The following is a 17,654-nucleotide window of genomic DNA, read 5'->3' as shown; positions in this document are numbered from 1 at the left end:
CATAGAGGGCATTGTTTACAGTGGGTGGAAGTTGTTCTGCGATAGAGTTTATTTTGATTGCGAAAAGCATGACACTTAGAACGGATCCTTGTGGGACTCCCTCTTCCTGAGAGAAAACTCGAGAGAGGGTGGATCCTAAACAGATTTGAAACTGGTGATTCGAAAGAAAGTTTTTAATAAAAAGAGGAAGGTTACCTCTAAGACCAAAGTTATAGAGGTCTTTTAAAATCCCAAATCGCCAGGCTGTGTCGTACACTTTTTCAATATCAAAGAAAACTGCTACCAAATGCTCGGATTTAATAAAAGCATCACGAATGGACGTTTCCAATCGGATTAAATGATCCAGAGTGGATCGATTTCTTCGGAAGCCGCACTGTGTCCTGTAAAGCAGACCATTTGTTTCTAAATACCACACGAGGCGTGCATTAACCATTCTTTCCAGGACTTTGCACAAACAGCTTGTCAGAGCAATAGGACGATAGTTACTTGGATTGCTAGGGTCTTTTCCTGGTTTTGGGAAAGCAAGGACGATAGCCCTCTGCCAGGAATCCGGAAATTGTTTGTGAATAAAAATTCTGTTAAACAGAATTAAAAGGTGATCCTTAGATTGTGGTGAGAGGTGTTTTAGCATTTCGTAGTGGATGTCATCGGGCCCCACAGCACTTGCATGCGTGAGAGCGAGTGCTGCATTTAACTCTTCCTGTAAAAAGGGCTTGTTATACGATTCAAGCCCTTTTGAAGAGAAGTTCAGTGGGTTTTTCTCAATTTTCTTTTTCAGGGCCAAAAACTCTGCGGGAAAAGATGTTGTTGTAGAGATTTTTGCAAATGTTTCCCCTAGACTATTTGCAACTGCAGTTCGATCTGCAATTGGACATCCGTTCTGCTCGAGGATCACTGAAGGGCATGGTGGATATTTTCCCTTCATTTTCCGGATCTTATCCCAGACTACTTTTGAGCTAGCAGCCTGAGTTATGGAAGATGTAAAACGAATCCAACATTTCCTTTGGCTCTGACATCGTACATAACGTGCTTTTGCACGTGCACGTTTCAATGATATTAAATTTTCAGTGGTGGGATATCGGCGGAATATCCCCCACGCTTTGTTTTGTGCTTTTTTTGCTGCCGTGCATTCTGAATTCCACCAAGGTTTGGGAAATAGTGGGAACCGGCTGGATGATTTTGGGATTGCAATTGCAGCTGCTTGGACAATCGTTTCTGTGACATACATGGTTTGGTTAGGTTTGGTTTTTTTCTTTAGGAGCATTAGCAACTAAGGCCATATTGCTCCGGGATATGCGGTGGTCATTCCCTGACCTTTCCACATCCTCCGTATTTGGTGGTGACGGGCTCGAACCCTGGTCTAATCAAGAAGCGTGAGCTACACACTGCTGCTCCTTCCCACCTGGCTACGGAGGCGCCTGTGACATACATGACTGTTTCATTGATTGGCTCCTGACTGACTGTAGCAATGTCAAAGTTTGCCAGATATTGAAAGGCATCCCAGTCAGCCTGATCAATCTTCCACCGCGGTAAACTAAATGGCAGACAGGGTCTACCTCTAGTTAGGGTTGTTATCACGGGGAAGTGATCGCTTCCATATGGATTTTCTTCTACCTCCCAAGTAAGTGAAGGAAGGAGAGAAGGGGAGCAGATAGAAAGATCAATGGCAGAGAATGTACGGGTAGGCATGTGGAAGAAGGTGTTTGTTCCCACATTTAAGAGGGAGAGGTCATTGTCAGTGAGCATATGCTCTATGACTCGTCCCCTTCCATTGGTGTTAGTACTACCCCACAGAGTGTTATGTCCATTGAAATCCCCAAGAATTAAACATGGGGAAGGCAATTGCTTGATAACATCATTAAGGTCTGTCTGGGGGATGTCTATCCCAGGTGGCAAATAGACAGAGCAGACAGTTAATAAGAACCCCACTGAAAGGCGAATTGCTACAGCCTCAATGCTAGTTGTAAGCTGCAAAGGCTGAAATGGGATCTGGTTGCCGATGAGGATTGCGACTCCTCCGTGAGCAGGACCATCCACAATTCTATCCTTACGAATGATGGTAATGTTATGCATAATGGGGTCATCATTTGCCTTTAAATAAGTCTCCTGTATGCAAAAGCAAGCTGGTTTGTGCTTTTGCAGGAGTGCCTTGATGTCATCAGTATTTTGCCGGAATCCACGGCAGTTCCACTGTAGGAATTTAGCCATTAGTACCTCCTTCTGCTCGACATCCATGTTTTCTTGGGTACTAGGTGGTATTTCACCTTTCTTATTCTTTTCTTTTGCATTTGCTTTTGTTATTTGTGGAGCATTAGGAGGTACCGATATAGGAGTGGCAGCTGATTGGTCCTTCTGTGCAGGTTTTTGGGAGCTTAAAAGATAACGTGCAATGGGAGTAAATGATTCTTTTGGAGGGACGGACATGTCCGTCTGAGTCCCAATCAAACATCTCCCTGCTACCTTCTGGGCGTAGGTAGATTTTTTGATGTTAAGAGGTTTCACTGCTTTTCTCGCCTCCTGGTACGATATGTTTAGCTCTGCCTTCAGCTGTTGAATTTCTTTTTCTTCTTTCCACCTCTGGCATGCTCGCCTTCACAGTTAATGCAGGTGGGTTTCGTGGCTGAACATGCTGTTGTTTCGTGGTCCTTTGCACCACATCGAGCGCATGCAAGGACTCCACGGCAGGCCATTTGAGAATGTCCATATTTCTGGCATTTAAAACACCGTAAAGGGTTTGGAACATATGGCCGCACTGGACAGTTGATGTAGCCAGCTTTAATCTCATCAGGAGGTTTGGGAGAGTTAAAAGTCAGGATAACACTCCTGGTTTTAACAATTTTTCCATCCCTTCGCGCAGTGATTCTCTTGACGGCAGTAACTCACTGTGGTTTTAATTCAGAGCAGATTTCCTCCTCGGTGACGTCGAGAAGGTCCCACTCCGAAATGACACCTCTCGATGAATTTAGTGTTCTGTGTGGTGTCACTGTTATGGGTATTCCTCCGATTGATGTTACTCGGAGTAGATGTTCAGACTGCCTGTCATTTTTTGTTTCAATCAAGAGGTCCCCAGAACGGAGCCTCTTAACTGACTTGGGTGAACCTGCTAACCCATCCAACACTTTTTGTATAAAAAAAGGGTGACATTTTACCAATCGGTGTTTCATTCGTGGAGTGCATAATTAAGAACCTTGGGACAGGCCCTGATGGTAGTTCAGTTCGCTGCCTCTTTGTAGCAATAATGCTATCTGCCTCTCCATCTCTGTTTTCAGATAGGGACCGGGTTGGGGCCCCTGAAGAAATATATTTATCAGGATTCATGAAGTTTTGAAGTGGTTTAGTGCCCGGGCTCCCCACCCACCATGGAGCCCAAAGGGACGCCCACTACCCGGCATGCAATAAATGCGCTCGGGAGTGGAACGCCAGGGCTACCCAGACACTATACCCGCACCGCCGCCAGCCTGAATCCTGTCCCTCGGACCATGAGGGTAGGGGCGTGGCACTGACACAGTTGACCCTCGCAGGCGAGCCTACTAGCCAATTGATCCTAGCCGGGCCTTCCAGGACCACCCATCTTGTCGAAGCAGGGGCCAAAGTGGTGTATTGAAGCTGGGCCCCTCAACCACCAGGATCCCCCTTTCCGAATTTCCATGGGTCGCAGCGCACGGCAAACACGCCGGATTCCATTGATGTAAGCCTGGAAGCTGGGCTGTGGGCGTTGGATCCCAGTGATGCTATTCTGGAAGTCCAGCAGCGTCACTGGGAGGTCCCCTCACCACGTACAGGTGCCCACGTCGAGGGGTACACGTTCAGAAGAAATGAGTGCTGGGAACTGTACCAGCCTCATGCAGTTTGGTGTAAACACTAGTAAATGCCCTTGAATCCAGTATTCTGCGGTTAGGAAACCGTTTACGGTATTCTCTACAAACAACAGTAGCACTTCCACTACAAAAACCGTAGACAAACACCATATTGGCATATTCAACATGTGTGAAGATGTGCAGCATTCTTAATAACACTTCCAATGTTATAACTGCTTCTTGGTCACATCTGATTGGGATCTGTGCACACCAGTTTCAAACAGCTGTACCTCATATCCATTGAAAATTGGACACGTGTTTATATGAACTTTTTTACTCAGAATAATTAATACTATAACCTCTCAAAATATTTACTATTTCTCCTGATTTACCCTGTATACTGTACAATATTTTCATTTCCGTTAATTGCTTTTCTCATAGTTTATCTTACGAATAAAATAAAATTTTAAAAAAGTGTTATTCCTATTACTGTATTGTTAGACAAGGCTTTTGTTTTTATTAATTTATTTTATTATTATATTTATTATTATTCTTTGATATATAGTATGTAACAAAAAAAAAAAAAAAAAACACAATGGGAAAATTTTGACACTTTTGGTGGACCTCATTACCTACAAACCTCACTATTACAGAACATGAAAACTTAGGTCCCTTGAACTTTGTATTAAGATTTGACTGTATTGCTTTTTTCATGTTATATATTAATGAAGATACATAACTGAATACATTTTAAACTGAAAAAATTTTAAATACTTACATAACAGAATATTCCTTATCCCCATATTTCCATAACGTTTTTGTTGCAGGATGAATACATGGACTTCGAAGTATTTCTGGTTCCTCCTTATTCTCTAGATTAATAAAGAGGGAAAATGGAACTATTTAAATTCAATTTTCCATCCACGGTGTCAAAAGACAAATAATACTCATTAATAATAGTATAATGCCTATTTAAGAAATTTTGAAAAATATTAGATAAGTAGCCTGTAACACAGTACTGGTTAAAATGCCAAAATGAAAAACAAGTGTTCAAAATAATACCAATTTTTTTATTTTTATTTACACTGCTGTGACTGAATTATATAAAGAAAAATAACTACACAATCAGAATAACACTTTTAAAAGAACTTAAACATACAAGTTTATTAATTATAAAATGAAAGGGAAATGCTATTTCCACATGAAAAAGTGTACCACCTTTATTACCCCCTTATATTAAGTTTGTATATTTCACATCATCTTATACAATATATTAGTGATTTTTTTCCCCCTCATGATCTACTAAAGAATATAAATGAACTAAATAATCAAGTCCAGATTTCAGATCAGCAACTGAAACTTGGCTTCGTGTGATCAGAAAATTTTTTTTACCTATACTGAGCTAATAAAAGCAAACAGAAGTTTCCTTACAAGAAAATAAATAAATTCCTTCATACAACATTGATTCTGAAATTGTGAGGCTAGTGCCGCAGTTGCTTCAGTGTTACACTACAAATGGGCAGAATACTTCCCCAAAAAGAGAAGTATAATAAAATAATTTTAAAGAAATTGTCTAAATTGTCCCAATATCTAAATTAAAATGGCAAAGTTTCTGAATCCCTCACTGAATTCTGTCATTGAACCAGGGTTTGGAGCTCTGAAGATTTCTGCTTGGAATAATATTTCACATGAAATAAATTTTAAAAATTTATTTTAGAGTAATTTCTTTAAAACTATTTTAGTAGTATTAAAGAAATTATGAGAAGATTATTATAATACCATATAATATTCTTCTCAAATAAAATTAGAAGTATAATTATTTTTTGAAGTGTAGTAATAAGGGAATTTATGGCAGTAACCTTATAATTTGAAAGTTCATGGCATGTGAAAACTTTTGTCTAAATAAAGGTTTTCAGGCCAAATTGTGGAGTGTGATAATATAATGAGTCTTTCACTTCCACCACATAATGAACAGTACCATTTTAATTAAATGGATGGTGTTGACACCATTACTGGTATTTTCATCTGCAGTAAGGAGATAAAAATTAAAATAAAGATTTTTTACAGTAAAAAGATAAAATCCAAATCCTAAAACTGTTAAAATATTTTTAACTTTATATATTCCTCAAACACACTACAAAAAGTCCTGACTAAACTGAAAACAAACCAAAATCATATATGCCTATTCTCCATTATGTAATGGAAAAACTCAAGAAGGGATATTCTAAAATGTGATACAGAGCATGTCAAGTGAAAAATGTTCTCATTATTTGAAGGACAGTCTTATAGAAGAAATATCAATACCAAGAAATGTTGCTCAATTGTTGACTGCCAGTATCATCAATAACAAAGGCAATGGTTTGACAAGTGGAGAGTTTGGCAAGACACAAAAGAATAAAGTCAATCACTGTTTCATTCCTCTATGAATGGGTGTTTCTTAAAACAATTTTTTGTCTTGCTTCATTTATATACATGGTAGTTCCGGGTCTGATGAAGCATATAGTTGAGAGTCAAAAATCTTTGTTTGGAAAATCCATGTAGAAGGAGAAAGGTGGGGAGACTATTCAGGTAATTGAAAAGTTTCCTTTCATTACTCTCACCTCTAGTGTCTGATTTCATCATTGGCATCTCACTCTCATCTGTGTTTGCACATGGAAATTCCAAGTTTGGGAAGAGCAAAGAGGGGAGATCTACGAGGTGGAGAACTATTCAGTTAATTAAAAAGTTTCCTTTCATTATGTAGTGGAAGTGTGACTCTCATTATATTACAAGATTTTTTTTTACAAGATGTTTGGCAAGGCAGTAAACAGATTTATTACTGAATTATTAAAAGCAGGCAAAAAGAACTTTCATTAGCTTATAGTAAATTTACCATTTACACCTTTTGGTAGCTTTCATCTACACACACACACACACACACACACACACACACACACACACACACACACACACACACACACACACACACACATATATATATATATATATATAAACATACAGATGAAGTATTTTGTATGCTTGGACACTGTGTGAGAACAAAAACTCATTTCCAAAACTATCCTTTTATTGGATATTGCCACAAAAGCAGTTTTCACATTAATGATCCTTGAAGTAATATGTTTATCTTATTGAATCTCTAGCATTCTTGATAACATTTGCTGCAGAATATCTGCCTTGCTGAGGAAATAACTAATCCCAAATTATTTTTTTGTCTTTAGATAGAAGACCGGTTTCACAGCAGAACCTTCACCTAAATCGGAATTTTCAAGTTCACTTTTACAATTCTCAAATTGTTATTTCTTTTTCACTTCAGATAATAAATTTCACAATCACTTAGAAATTTACAGAATGACAAAATTACCATTTTCACTCTGAAAAACTGCCCTAACACTTAGCTAGACTAATAAAAAATGAGTAAAACCTCAGAGAAGTCAATTTACAAGCTGGCAAAGATTAAATGCACATACTTGCAAAACTTCCACAGACAAGCCTTGCCAACTCCCAGAGTTATCTACATGATCAACGAGCCAGTATTATTTTACTACTGGCATATTACATACATCTGCACACTGGGTCATGCTAACCTGAATGTAATGAACATAATAATTTATAATATGAGTAACAAAAAAATCAAAAAAATAAATTTATAATAATTATCTTTAACAAAAGGACTATGGGGACCAATGTACCCTAAAGTTGATAGTTATAAATACAAAATGGCACGTACCTTCAGTTTTTTCAAAGTACTGCATATAGACAATACACACAATAAAATAACTTACACTCATGAATTTAGCACTCAGGAAACAAGTTACATTTCACACTCCCATTCAAAATAACAAAGGGGTGCCCACCTCTGGGATATCAAGATATTTATTTGGTGACTAATTAAGACCATGGTGTTTTCCATGGAAGCCTGCAAGAAGACTAAGAGCAGACAGTTCCCTACGCCATAGTTCTAGCTACAAAATATCACATCACAATCATCAATCTTCGTAAAAGAAGGTGAATGTTTTTCATATTCAAGCATCACTCGCAAAGCCCAAGTTAGATTAACACTAAATTTTCAGTGTTGTTCTGTAGGTACTTGCAAAAATTTCATGCCAAATTCCAATTCCTCTTCTCCTAACTTTACCACAAACCAGAAACTATAGTTCCAACGTTCCAATTCAATTCAAAATTTCAGGATTACTGCAAATATTATGTAACTCCAAATGAACTGAGTACAGCAGTGATTCCCAAATGTTTCACCATCTAGGACTCCTTTTAACATTATTTTTTTTTCCAGGATCCCATGTTTTTTAAAGATATGGGATTTGGTATAAGGCCCAAGTTGTGATATTACATGAAATTTCATGTTAATAGAATAACCCATTCCATTCATTACTTCTTTCTCTTCATTCATGCAACCTTTTAGCCAGGCAGTACTTGGCAGCACTGATGGTCTTGATAAAGCATCACCAAGTTTTCAGATGCTGTGGCTAGCTAATAAGTACTGAAATAGCTGTATTTGGTAGTGGCTCCACATTACAAGAGAAATATGTGGTAGTAGCACAGAATTCCTTTGTAATATAGCCTTAAAACCTCAGAGCTCAATTCCACATGAAAAAACTTGTCTTTTCTCACATAAGCAAACTGCAAACTTCTGTTTGCTGCCCTGATAATAAAAATGAGGAGGGGACAAGTCCTGTGAACTTACTACTGGATTTAAATTTTACATTATATAAAAATGTTTTAAAAAATTGACTAGAGTAAGTATAATCACATTAAATATTAAGTATAAAAAGATACCACGCCATGTGAATTAGAGCAATATTGTAAATTTATGGGGATTTAATCATAGGTTAAACTGACCCTAGCAATCACAGTCATCTTCCCTTACAACCATCTGTAGATTGGCTCTTGTTTGAATTACTTAAAATAACCTGCCTACAACATCCAGTTCAAGAACCTTCTTGTGATCCTGTAGTCTCAAAATCTCCTCTCAGCACTTTCTACTCATTTATGATCTTCAGAGCAACGTTTTATAAGTCCAACAGTTTAGACTTGAAAATTATTTCCAAAGAGGAATTGAAACTTTAAAGTTGGACAGAAAGTTAAATGGTTGAGTGTCTCATCATAAACTTATATTATTTAAATATGTTATACTTAATATAAATTATATATGATTAGACCACAATAAACTTCATTTTTTTTCTAATTCATGTGGTTCCCAAGTGCATTTTCTGCTTAATATATGGCATGTATGTCTTTCATACAATTCTTAAGATATAAAGATCATTACAAAACGTCTCTGGTATATTAACTAAATAAGAAGTGACTTCATGGTTAGCCCAACTTTTATGGGACTAAAAATACCCTACTTCATAAATGGAAGAATACAATGAAAACTGAAACAAAATGGCAATGAAAATACTTACTGTGAGACCCTGTGGTTAGGATAGCTAATCTTGCTGCCATAAGACCTAAACCTAAATAGCTAAATAAATAAAAAAATGACTTCATTTATTAATGCTTAATACAGATATATGAAAAATAACTTAAAATATTGAAAATCAAGTATTATATTATTATTGTATATATCTCACAAAAATTTCCAGAAAGATGAATAAATGCTGAAATTCTATACAGACAAATAATGGGAGACTTGGGTATCTTTGTCAAAAACATTGTCTCTGAAAATACTGGTGTGCATTATTTATTTCAAAAAGAATTATTAAATAATATGATATTTTAGTACTTATTAGTACTTAATTTTGGTATTTTAGTACAGCATGTATGGTAACATTATTTTTAACCTTTGACTCCTCACATCCCTAAATGGAAAACAGCTGCCCATGCAGTGCCCAACAAAGTTTTTTTAATAAAAACTTAATTTTTAGCTATTTTGTTGAACTGAATACAATGTTTTATTAATTATGATTTGCAGAATTTATCCCACTTTTCACTACTTTAAATTTCTTCAGCTGTACATGGTTTTCGCTCATCTTTTAACACATGATCCATGACAGAAGTTTATTAAACTGTAACAGGGTGCTTAATGATTTTGTAATAACTGAGAGCAAAGTGGAGGAGAAATTGTTGAAATTAAACATAACAAAGGCAACTGGGGGTGGATGAGATCTATCCAGTTATATTAAAGGAGGCGGCAAAGGAAGTAAACCCTTAGTCAAAATCATGAGAGCATCCTTGGACTCGGGGGGGAAGTCCCTACGGACTGGAGATGTACAAATATATGCCCAATTCACAAAGGGGGATCTAAGGGTGACACGAGTAATTACAGACCAGTTAGTTTCACGGGGAAAATAATGGAATCACTGGTTAAAGATGCATTGCAGGTTCATCTAGACAAGATGGCAGTAATAATTCAGACACAGCATGGGTTTGTTGAGGGAGTCTTGTCTGACAAATTTGATTGGATACTATGATGTGGTTACAAAGGAATTGGATGCAAAAAATAATTTTATATCATACACTTGGATTTCAGGAAAGCTTTTGACACTGTTGCACATGGACGACTACTGTACAAACTGAAGCAGAATGGAATTAAGGGTAAGTTGCTACAATGGATAAAAGGATGGTTGAGTGGGAGAAGACAGAGTGGTAATCAATGTGTACTGCTCTATGTGGACTAATATTATTAGTGGAGTCCCCCAAGGTTCAGCCCACTCTTGTTTTATATATTTTTCATTGATACTGATGAAGGTAAATCAGACTTAATGTCGAAGTTTGTAGATGATACAAAGGTTGGCAGGGTTGTTAATGACAGTACTGGCAGTGTGCTACTGCTATAGAGCTAGAAAATTTGGGCAGATGGGCTGAGATGTGGCAACTGAAGTTTAACATTGACAAATGCAAAGTACTGCATATGGGTAGAAGTAACCCCAGAGAAATGTACCAACTGTGTGGTACGACACTTAGGGTGGTAAAAAATGAAAAAGATCTGAGAGTAATTGTGCAGTCAGATATGAAGTTTTCTGAGCAATGCAGACAGGCTGCCAGAGCAGGTCATGGGATATTGTCAATGATATTAAGGAATTTTGCTAGTAGGGAAAAGGAGGTGTTATCCCTTTGCAGTCAGGAAAAATTTAAAATTAAAAGTATAGTACTCTAAAAAATTATTTCCTGATACTTAGTAGTAATGTTTTTGGAATACGAACAATAAATTAAGTATATTAACACACAGTTTATTAAGCATAAATTTATTATTCAAGTATATAAAAAATAAGTAATAAGTAAGTAAAAATTAGTAAAAAAAATAAGTAAAAATAATTTCATAATAAAATTTTTATAGAATATTCCAAATTTTTATTGAGTTCTCATCCAACCCACTATGCCGACTTCTTACTGTTTGTGTCTGTTGCTGAATGACATTTCCGAAGCAGACACGAATCAACATATTTTGCTGGATCAAAGCGGGTCAGCGGTGGGCCACAATTTTAAGAAACAGTAGTGAAGAGCAGTAGTGATAAACAGTAGTCATCAACGAAGCTCTGGTTGGGCTGATGATCAGATTAATTTGTGAAAATCCTCATTCACATTCACTCGATGAAATTGGTATCGTACTCAGAGCGTTCACTAAATGCTCTTCAATTTTTCCAAAAACCGTCTTTTCAATTAGGTATTCCCAAAATGGACGAATTGTATCTCTTTCATTTAACTTAAGCCTAATTGATAATTTTCTAAATTCATTTTCACCAAATGCCAACATTTCGTATTTCGGAAGTTTAATACCTTCGTTGTCCTCATTTTCCTTCTCTTGTCATCGATATTGTCACTAGTTCTTAAATTTGAATTTTTCTTTTCTTTCTTTTGAAACTGTCCAAAATGTTAATGTCATTCGGATATTCAGCTACTGCTGCCATGTAAACAGAGATAGGGAAAATTTACGGAAAAATGTGGATAATAACGCACTTCCGCGAAACAACAGATGATTATTTGCCAAAGTAAAAGAAAATCACTCCATCCTAATTCTGGAACGGGATGCTAACAGTTAATTCTCAGCAGGGTCCAACCTATGGCCTGCACGGAAAGTGAATTAAAACAGCATTTTAAATTTTGCTAATTATTAAACAATTCTCATTAAATGAGAATTTAAAGGCAAAAGTAAGGTATTTTTGTGAAAAACAAAAGAAAGTCATATTTTTATAATTTTAATAAAATCTATAAAATAAATTAGTGACATAGATTTGTTACACATAAAAGTATTGGGAATTTGCATTTTTTATATATAGCCTGAAAATAAAAAACGGTAACCATTGATTAAGACTATAATGCATTTAGGGCTAATGCCTCAGGCTGTGAGAAAGTCCAGACTATGTATAAGTTAAGTGAAAATGCATCATCAATATTACACCGAAGAAGGGCCAAATAGCCCTGAAACGGTGCCATCTAGGTGGTGGTATCCACTGAGAATAAGTAACATTAGTCTTCTCCTTTAGGTAAAGCATTACTTATTCGAAGTAGTGCAATATCATGGCAACTTGTGAAGGTATTCACAATATGAGATATAACTTAAAATGATGCTGCCTTTGCAAATATTTTGCTAATTTAGAATTGGTTGTGTATTAATGATGCATTTGCACTTAACTTATACATACTTCAATTTATTAATATTAAGAAAGCTCAAGCATCCATATTACAGTATCAAGGAATATCATATTACAATACTAGGATTATTTAAAATTTTAATACATCATTAAAATTATACAATTTAAATCAGTTTATACTTTTCCCATATAAATTAGCAAAAAGTGTATAATGCACTAGGATCATTGCAATAATGCAACATTATTTAATGTTATGATGGCATTTTGACACAAAAAAAAAAACAAAAAAAAAACACCCTTAATAAAAAATAAGTGTCAATTAAAGAAGATACATTACTGTCAATCCAACTACCTGAAGGTGCACTAACGCAACACACAATATAGATTACATCTAATACCATGTAAGCAAGTACAGACACCCTGGCTTACATAATACTCAATTTACGGAAATTCAACTTTACGTAAGTTTTTGCCAGCCGATGCAAACTTAAAAAAATCGTGGAAACGTATTTTGCATCCTGTAGGAATAAATGGAGATATCATGAAAATATCATAATTAAACCCAATAACACATTGTTTTTTTTTCCTGGTAATTCGTTCCAAGATCTCTGAGGTTGAAATTTTCACTATATAACTAAGCTATTTATCTCTCTAAAAGGTCATTTTTATAATGGAAATTGCACTACACTTTCATTGTTATCATATGTTCTGTTATAAGAATCAATTTTGAATGCCTTTGTGATATTTTTCTAAAACACATTTCTGGAGGTCACTACCATAAAACAATAAAAATAATTTGCACTTTCTGGTTTATTGGGCTTTTCTGTTAGCGCAATCTATTATAAACAAGTAGTAAACTCAATATTACATTTGTGATAATACCGATAACTGGAATTCTGGTTTTTATGTTATGGTATTATGGTGAAATGAGTTCCCCTTCACTGAAATCTTCAATCATATAAAAAACAAATAAATTTTCAAAATCTTATCTTCATTCCTATTTACTTATTACAATGGTGAAGGGAAAGGGACCAATGGAAAGTGCAAGTTCTGGCAGTGCTAGGAAACAAAACAAAATTGATTTAGAAATGAAGATGAAAATGATTAAGAAATACGAAGCAAGACAAAGTTTGTCGTCTATTGCACGGGAATTAGGTCTTGATGCTTCAACGGTGAATACTGTTTTAAAGGACAGTGCACATATAAAAGAACATGTTAAAGGTTCAATGCATTTAAGATCAACAGTGATCACAAAACAGCATTCAGGTGCTATATCGAAGATGAAAAAGCTATTAATAATATGGATGCAAAATGAGATTTAGAAGCAAGTGCCCCTGAGTGCAGTGGCCATTCAAGCAAAAGCAAGAAGTATTTATGAAGATATTAAGAATAAGTACGGCGAACTCCAAGCCACGTTCATGGCAAGCATCCAATGAGTGGTTTAATAGGTTCAAGCTTCGCGCTGGTTTCCAAAACATTAAAGTATGTGCGGTGAAGGTGTCAATGCCGAATCTGCAGCTGCAGAGAAATTTTGTGAGGTGTTAGGGAAAAACCCCTCTAAATCTCCACAGCCCTCAACTTCCGCAGCGACGTGCTTATCAGCTAGAGAGTTAATTTTGCCAATGATGTTCGAAAGGTAAAACTTGCTGAGATTATGCCTGTCTCCTCTCTCTTTTTGTAGTTTTGTACACTTTTGTAATTTTTTCTGTCAGTCAGTACCATGATAACGGTTCAAAGTCAATTTTCTGTAAAGAACTTCACCGAGTGTTAAGGCGAAAACTCACTGTTATCACCCCACATAAGCTCACATTTTACTATAGCACATTTCTGGAGGTCATTACCATAAAACAATAAAGATAATTTGCAGTTTCTGGTTTATTGAGCTATTCTGTTAGTGAAATTTATTATAAACGGATAATAAACGGTAAGCTCAATCTTAATGCATTTGCAATAATACCGATAGCTGGAGTTCTGTGGGTTTTTACATTATTATGGTAAAATGTGTGTCCCCCTTCACTGAAATCTTCAGTCACATAAAAAAAAACAAATAAAATTTAAGAATCTTCTTTGGAGTCTTGAAGTGTCCTGGTAACCTTCATTCCTATTTTGAAGTTTGTTACTCCTTGTATTTGTATTTCACTTGTGCAATTTGTGTGTGCCATGTTCGTCAGTATTGATTGCTTATTTTATTTATTTATTTTTTTTTTTTTTACTGTTTTAAATTTAAAAAAAAAAAGTTAAGTCGGGGACTTTATAGAAAAATATTCAGTAACCTACGTAAAAAGTATGCCGATAGATAAAAAACAAATAAACTTACCACGCATTACTCGCATGTCCAATACAATGCTTCCCTTTATTTTTTACAATTCTGCAGCATATGGTTTGGCCACCAACATTATAATGTTGGTTCATTGAAGATTTAATGGATGCACCTTTTCAAACTTTTGAATAATTTCAAGATTTTGTTTAATTGAAAGCACAACTCTTTTGCATTTACCCATCATTTTCACAATTTCTAAACAAAAAAAAAATATTTATTATAAAAAAAATGTTGATATCCCTGACATAAATAACGAAACAAAATTTGTCTTTTTGCGACCCAACGAAACAATCGACGCAGCGCACTAAAACAAACTAAACATTTGTTCTCTTTTTTTTGAGCGGTGGCTGTGAAGACAGTGGGGATTGCAAGGTAATAGGTACATTCATCTCCCAATGACGACTTATAACGCCGCTTCTTGCCACTTATCCACAACTTGCAAAACATCTGTTTATACCTATTCTAGTTATTTTTATGATTTCTGGTTGATTTTTTTTTTTTTTAATTTGGAGTCTTGAAGTGTCCCAGTTAATCCGCTTCCCAGTTAATCTGATTCCAGTAAATCGAGTCTGCTGTATATTCTATAATTATATGGCCCCATCTTTTTAAGAAGAGAAATTAGTGAACACTAAATGTTCAAAAAAATAGTATGAGCTAATCATACTAAAGAATGAGCAAATCAACTAACCTGTGGGTGTATAACATAACAGTTTTTTTCTTTATTTCCTTTTTCAGGATATATTCACTAGGACTCTCAATAATTGTGTTAAGATCTGCAGGAGCAAATGTTACTTGAGTGGAACCTCCTCCCAAATCTAATGTAGCTACTGACCTTGATGGGTCTGAGAGAAAGCCTACAAAACAAAAGCAAAACAAATCAGTAAAATTAATATAATTTAATGAAATTTACAGCAGATGTAAATTAATCAAATTCACTGCAAGAGTAGGCAGGAAACTTGTGTCTTTAAGTACTAAGTCAAAACTAAACTAAGCTATCAGACAAATAGGTATTTCTTTAATAATAATTGACTATGCCAAGTTAGTATAATTCGTTTCTCAATGCCAATACAGATGTAAATTATTATTTTACTTAAGCCAGTTAAACTTGTAATTTACAACAAAGTTTGAATGATTCATATATCTCAAGGTCTTCTGTATATATATAAACCACACTAGTACTGCAAACAACTGAAGACTATCTACAAGATGCGCACAGAAATTAAACTGAGATATCCCCTCCCTTCCCTCAGGCTGCTTATTGTCAATCTAGTTAACCAAATAATGACTGGTATTATTGAGACATGTTAGTCTCCACACCTAGAAGATTGCTAATAAAACTCTATTTTAGATTAAGTTCTTATCAGATGGAATAGCAATGTTGTTGTTGTTATTTGGTTTTTAGGAGCATTAGCAACTAAGGCCATATTGCTCCGGGGATATGCAGTGGTCATTCCCTGACCTTTCCGCATCTGGTGGCTCACAGGCTCGAACCCCGGTCTAATCAAGAAGCATGTGCTACGCACTGCTGCTCCTGCCCACCTGGCTACGAAGGCACCGATGGAATAGCAAAACTACTCAGTAACAGAAGTCACGATACCTGGATGATTGTTATCCGTGGTTATTGTGAATACTTTATTGAAATTTCTGATTTTCCAGTTCAATTTTTTTTATTCTTATTTACTGTGTAATATGTAAAAAACAGTATAGCAAAAAAGAGTATTTTAACATCATAGTAACTCATTTAATTAATACAATGTTTCAAAATAACTTTTTAAGAAGCTGTGGATTTATTATACAATGATGCTCTCTGTTTGGTAATAAAACTGACAGAATTAACCAAACATGTTCACCTCAATTGATGTTCATTTTACTATTAATGCATTCATCACAATCTTAGGACTAGAAAGCCTCAAACTATGAAAAATTTAAGACACAAAAGTTAGCCTGAGGAAGCTTCTTTATAGCCCTACAATCATAAGAATTTGAAATTTTATGCCTTTTTGGTATCTTTCATATTGCAGAAATAATCAAATACCTCCCCCGCTGATGGAGAGACAATCATCTCTGAAATAGTGTCATCTGGGTGGTGGCACTCAATTAAGAATAAGTAACAATATACTTCTCTATATGGAAAGAGTTACTTATTGGAGGTGCAAGAGCAGGCAACTCATTATGAAAGATTTCTCAATATGAGATATTGAAATGCTTTTAATGCAAACTTTTTTTTTTTTTTTTACTTTAAACAATTTAGCCAAGTACAGAAATAGAAATTATGCTGTTTAAAATAATATGTTATTTTTAGTGCACTGAACAGCAATAAAATGCCCATCATTTTTTTTTTCTACACTTTTCTACATATTTTTTTGCCATGAGATTTGAAAAAGGCATCCATTTGAGAAAATGGCTTTGAATGTGGGCTACAACAGTATAATTTAAAAATAAAATAAGAATCATTACTTTCAAAATAACCCTCATATGTATGTTGTGTTAAATTTCAGTTTTTATGTTTGCCAAGGTTTGACAAACATAAAAATAGAAATTCTCCTCAGTTCAAACTTTGAGTTGAAATTCTCTTTTAGGAACTCAAGTTTCTGGCAATAACCTCCAAAATTCAATTTTTGATAAAAAAAAAAAAAAAAAATCTGCAATATTTTTTCTTTCCTTTCTGCTTTACATTCAAGGAATGGCTCTGTGGGGGACAGATCTGTACAAATTCATATATACCATTAAGTTTTGGCATCTATATATAATCAGCATAACGATATAATTTTTTAAATTGTTAAAAAATTTCTTTACTTACCCAGCAAAAAATTTACTGTATACCAAGCATAAAGACCTATGAAAGAAAATTACATATCTATTAATAAACATATCTTTTTCTAATAACACATATATCCTCAAAAGCATAAGCAGATGAAGATTTTTAAATGTACCTATAAAGGCTTATCTATGATATGTTTTGAAATATGCTATTTTTTTTAAATAAAA

At 35.1% G+C, this 17,654-nt stretch overlaps 1 protein-coding gene across 2 annotated transcripts in view; it reads right to left on the bottom strand.

The window, feature by feature from the left end:
* The window catches only part of LOC150088665 (ectonucleoside triphosphate diphosphohydrolase 5-like), a 188,671-nt gene that overhangs the window by 34,089 nt on the left and 136,928 nt on the right, over positions 1 to 17,654 (bottom strand). For both annotated transcript variants that reach the window (XM_090369615.1, XM_090369614.1), the window contains exons 7-10: positions 17,467 to 17,502; positions 15,355 to 15,520; positions 9,218 to 9,276; positions 4,576 to 4,669 (exon numbers count right to left, since the gene is read on the bottom strand). In XM_090369615.1, the coding sequence (XP_090225741.1) occupies positions 4,576 to 4,669; positions 9,218 to 9,276; positions 15,355 to 15,520; positions 17,467 to 17,502 (355 nt within the window). The remainder of the gene's footprint in view (positions 1 to 4,575; positions 4,670 to 9,217; positions 9,277 to 15,354; positions 15,521 to 17,466; positions 17,503 to 17,654) is intronic.

Source organism: Mastigoproctus giganteus, chromosome 3 (genome assembly GCF_048544385.1).
Source record: "Mastigoproctus giganteus isolate SK-2022 chromosome 3, ASM4854438v1, whole genome shotgun sequence".
NCBI classification, from domain to species: Eukaryota; Metazoa; Arthropoda; class Arachnida; order Uropygi; family Thelyphonidae; genus Mastigoproctus; species Mastigoproctus giganteus.
The sequence above is the reverse complement of the archived record's forward strand: the minus strand, read 5'-3'. Positions and strand labels throughout refer to the sequence as shown.